This window comes from Prosopis cineraria, unplaced genomic scaffold (genome assembly GCF_029017545.1).
Source record: "Prosopis cineraria cultivar Desert tree isolate PC_DT_omini unplaced genomic scaffold, ASM2901754v1 PC1432, whole genome shotgun sequence".
Lineage (NCBI taxonomy): Eukaryota > Viridiplantae > Streptophyta > Magnoliopsida > Fabales > Fabaceae > Prosopis > Prosopis cineraria.
Window position 1 is genome coordinate 1 of NW_026556757.1, and position 4,187 is coordinate 4,187.

Consider the following 4,187-nt stretch of genomic DNA (forward strand, 5'->3'; position numbering starts at 1 on the left):
AAATTTCATTTACAAATCATTTTTAATTCATGAATATAATTATTTTTATTCCTCATTTCGATAACTTCTTAACCCATAATCTAACATTTCATAATTCCACAATTCCTCTTTTATATATATGATTAATTATTCAATATTCTATATTTTAATAACTTTCTTATCTCTACAATTCAGTTTTTTATTTTTTTAATTCATGCATTTAAAAAAGCAGTTGAAGTACGTTGCTTTTGCAAGCAAAACTGAAATGCATTATTCAAAAGACATAGTAGAACTCATCCTTTTCATTAGATTTGTAAGGAGAAATGTATCCAATTCTTCTTGTTATTTATTCTAATTAAATTCACAAAATAAAGAATATAAATTTAGGAGGGATGTTGCTGCTTAATTGAATAACTTCCTCACAAACGGAATATATTTAGAAGATGTTCCATTTTTGCTCCAACGCCTCACAGATCAGTCCTATGCAGCATTTGGCAGATAGTGGATATCCAGAAACTGCAACACCGCAACAAAACATATTAGCACAGCTTATGTGAAGTATATCATGATAAAACAGTGTAAAAAGATATATCAGTAATATAACTATTTTTTATTAAAGAATTGGTAATACTAATTCCAAGATGACTTGACGAATCCCTTAAAAATTTACCTAAACTTTGGAGGGGTAGTTAGATACTGGGAAAACATTGAAAACGAAAATTATAGAGCTTGCTAAGACATTAATAAGAATTGAAGATCTCCGAATATTGAAATGTCAGGAAAAAAAAAACTGATTTTTGTTTGCAATTAAAATGCTTCTAATTATTGAAATAATCAATAGAAGGTCATCTATGAATTATAAAAAAAATTGGCTGTGAATTTAATGAAGCTCACTTGTGCATATATACAAAATTAATTGTGAATGAGTAGATAGTTTTGAGAATATACACATTATCACATTAAATTAAAGGATAACTGCTTGTAAATTTTTGAAAAAATACTTGTGAATTTTATGAAAAGTCAAAACATGGGAAGGTCCCTAAATCATTGATTTACAATTAATATTATTCATATCCATCACAATTGACACTTTTCAAATTTACAATTGACCATCCTAAATCACAAGTGATGTAAATTCATGATACTATCATTTATTCATAATTGAATTTTCATAAATTTATTAATGACCTTAAATTTACAAGTGACTATCCTTAAATTTATAAGTGATGATAAATAAATTTATAAAATTATATATCCCTTCACAACTAACTTTCTATTAATTCACAAGTAACATTACTTGAATTTACAACTAATTTCAGTTAAATTCATGAGTCACATTCCATTCATTATTTTAACAACTATTTATTTTTTAATTACAAAAATAATGATCATGGTCCTTGACATTTTAGTAATTCAGTGTCTTTAATTGTTATTAATGCCACAAGTTCTATAATTATCATCCTCCCTTATTATTTACATATAACCTGTATTATTTCGCATCATAACAGCAGATAACTAATAAATCTATGTCACGAAAAGAAAACTAATGGATCTATGACCTAATAGCTCCCTTAAGTACTGTTCTTGAGTATTTGATCATGAACTATTTACATATTTTATAACTTTGAGTTACTATTAATTAAATTTTGACTGCATCTAATATGTAATTAACAGCCAAAAGACAACCTTTTCACTGTTATACCCAGTATATCAACTTGAAAAACAACTACGTCTAGAAAACAAGCATTAAGAATCACAAACACTTGGGAGGGAATGACAGTTCAAAATATTTGAATCATTTCAATGGGATATTTTTATTCAGACTAGGCATGATTGGAAACAAACCACTAAGGTAATTTATCCCAGAATCTAATGAAAATAATTGAAATTCTATCTAGATAGGTGGAATTTGAACATTGTTGGAAGGTACAGTTACTTTTACCACTTTGAAAAGCCTTTACCTGAAATATAATCATGCATATAGTCCTTCTTTACACTCCATTCACCATTGCACCGACCTGAAAATATAAAGGAATCTATCACAATGATTTAAACCTCAATATCACACATGAACTTAGAAGTCATTTGGTTACTGGAAATGGTGGAATGAAATGGATTAAAGATAAGAACAAAAATGAATTAAATCACCCCCTTACCTCATGATAAGAATGATAAAATTCCATAGCACATACTAGAAATGTGAAAATATTACACCCCTCCACATAACTCCCAATCTCATAAATTAAATTATCCTTCTTCCTTCGTAAACACAATTCACTTATCTCTCCCACACGTCTTAATCATTTTATTTTTATCTTCAATCAATTTAATTCTTTTCTTTCTAGAAACCAAACAGCCTCATAGTTTTCTGCCACGTTAAGCCATTAATAGAATTGGAACATACCACATACACGGGACTAACAGCATCACTCACCACTGATACATAATCCTCTATGTCAACTAGCTTCTCCGAACTATAAGAGAGACCTGCATCATGTCCTCAAAACAACATGCTTACATCCAAATCACCAGCTGGCCAAAGTAGAAAGAAAACAGAAAACCTAAAATCACCAAACAGTGAAGATAACTCACCTACTATGTGAGAATTGACTGGTAAATGGCGTGTCACAGGTTCTTCAAGAACACGAAGGAGTACTTCATTTGTATCTTTGGCACGCACACGGATTTTGAAGCAATTCCACTGAAGTATTGTATAAGACCAAGATAGAATTCAGGAAAAAAGAGTTCCATTATTCATAAAAAAACAAAAAAAAAAAAACATCAATCTCCCAACGAAAGAAAACAGAATGAAGGAAGAAGGAAGGAAAGTCATATATATGAAGGAATACTTACAAATGACACCACAAAATCGCTTACATGTTCGTGGAAGACGAACATGTGGTTTGACTTCAAAAAGAACTCCTTTATCAATTTTGACATATATAGCTGCTACCATGCCAGCTTTATTAAGCGGGCTGTCTAAAATGGAGCGGAGAGCCTGTAAAATTCCAAAGTTTGATATGTGTAGTGGTAGAAAGAGAAGGAAAAGAGAAGAGAAATAGAGAGGAAGAGGAAGAAGAATAGAGAACTACAGAGAGACAAGAGAAAGTTTTACCAAATGGTACTCTCAATATTTCACTAAAAACATAAGATTTTCAGGTCTACACATCCTCATATATATACATATATATAAAAGAGCGGAAGCCTGTAAAATTCCAAAGTTTGTTTCTAAAATGTGACAACAACCAAGTGGAATGTGTGAGCCGACACAAAACCCATAAAAGTAACCCATAATCATATGTTCATCAATGGCGTACACATTGTTTTATGAGTTGTCACAAAAGCTTTTGCATAAACAGCATTCACTCTTCATCCATTCACGTTCATTTTAGTTAAAGAAGTTTGATTAATTTATCTTAAAGATGTTGGAAGATTTGGTCCCGGAAATAAGTACCAACCTCATGAACTATGTCAGGTCGATAATCATTAAGATTCTTCTTTTGATTCAACAAAAGCTCGGCATCGTCATCTGAACTCAGAATTTTCCACTTCTGAACCAAACATAAGAGAACCACAAAATAAATAAGGTGTATTGTAACCAAGATAAACAAATTTTAACAAATCCCTCGTAACTAGAAAATGAGCAAAGTTAACCAACAACCAACCAAACCCCATAAACAAGGTTCACATATTAATGTTTATTAATTGACATATGAGTACCTTTCTAACAAGACCCTTTGCAGAGAAGCGTTGTCAAGGATGAATATGGTTTGAGACCTCACGTTCTGCGGACAATGGACCAAAGGGGTATTTGGTTCACTTTCCAATGGTGCAGCAGTTGATGTTTGGTTCACTTGTGCTTCTCCTTTTAAGGTCACGTTATTAGTCTGTTTTTCCACCCTCTTACGCTTTTGCCTAAAATTTCTGCAAGGGTTAAGCATGACTGTTGATTCCACTGAAACTGATATCACTCCTTTGAGTAATGCTTTTGAGTTTGGCAATTGATTTTACTTCGCTCTGAGAATAGATAAAGACAGAAAAAAAATACTAAAACTCAGTAGTTATCAGCATCAAGCATATTCAATGTTGTCAAAGAAAGAAAGACTTGATACCTTATGCAAAGAACCAAAAAATATCATAGGTGTTGTAACATACAGAAAGGAAAATGCACCAGCATATTCAACATAAATGAATTGAACGTTGAAATT

The 4,187-nt window shown here is 31.2% G+C and overlaps 1 protein-coding gene across 1 annotated transcript; it reads right to left on the bottom strand.

Annotated features, from left to right (window-relative positions):
- Positions 1 to 2,032: 2,032 nt before the first annotated feature.
- On the bottom strand, positions 2,033 to 3,920 carry LOC129300104 (ribosomal RNA small subunit methyltransferase NEP1-like). Its single transcript, XM_054938637.1, is given in 6 exon segments — positions 2,033 to 2,466; positions 2,572 to 2,669; positions 2,671 to 2,680; positions 2,833 to 2,977; positions 3,438 to 3,530; positions 3,714 to 3,920. Coding segments are annotated over 6 exon segments (699 nt in total). The 3' UTR covers positions 2,033 to 2,320.
- Between the last annotated feature and the right edge of the window lie 267 nt (positions 3,921 to 4,187).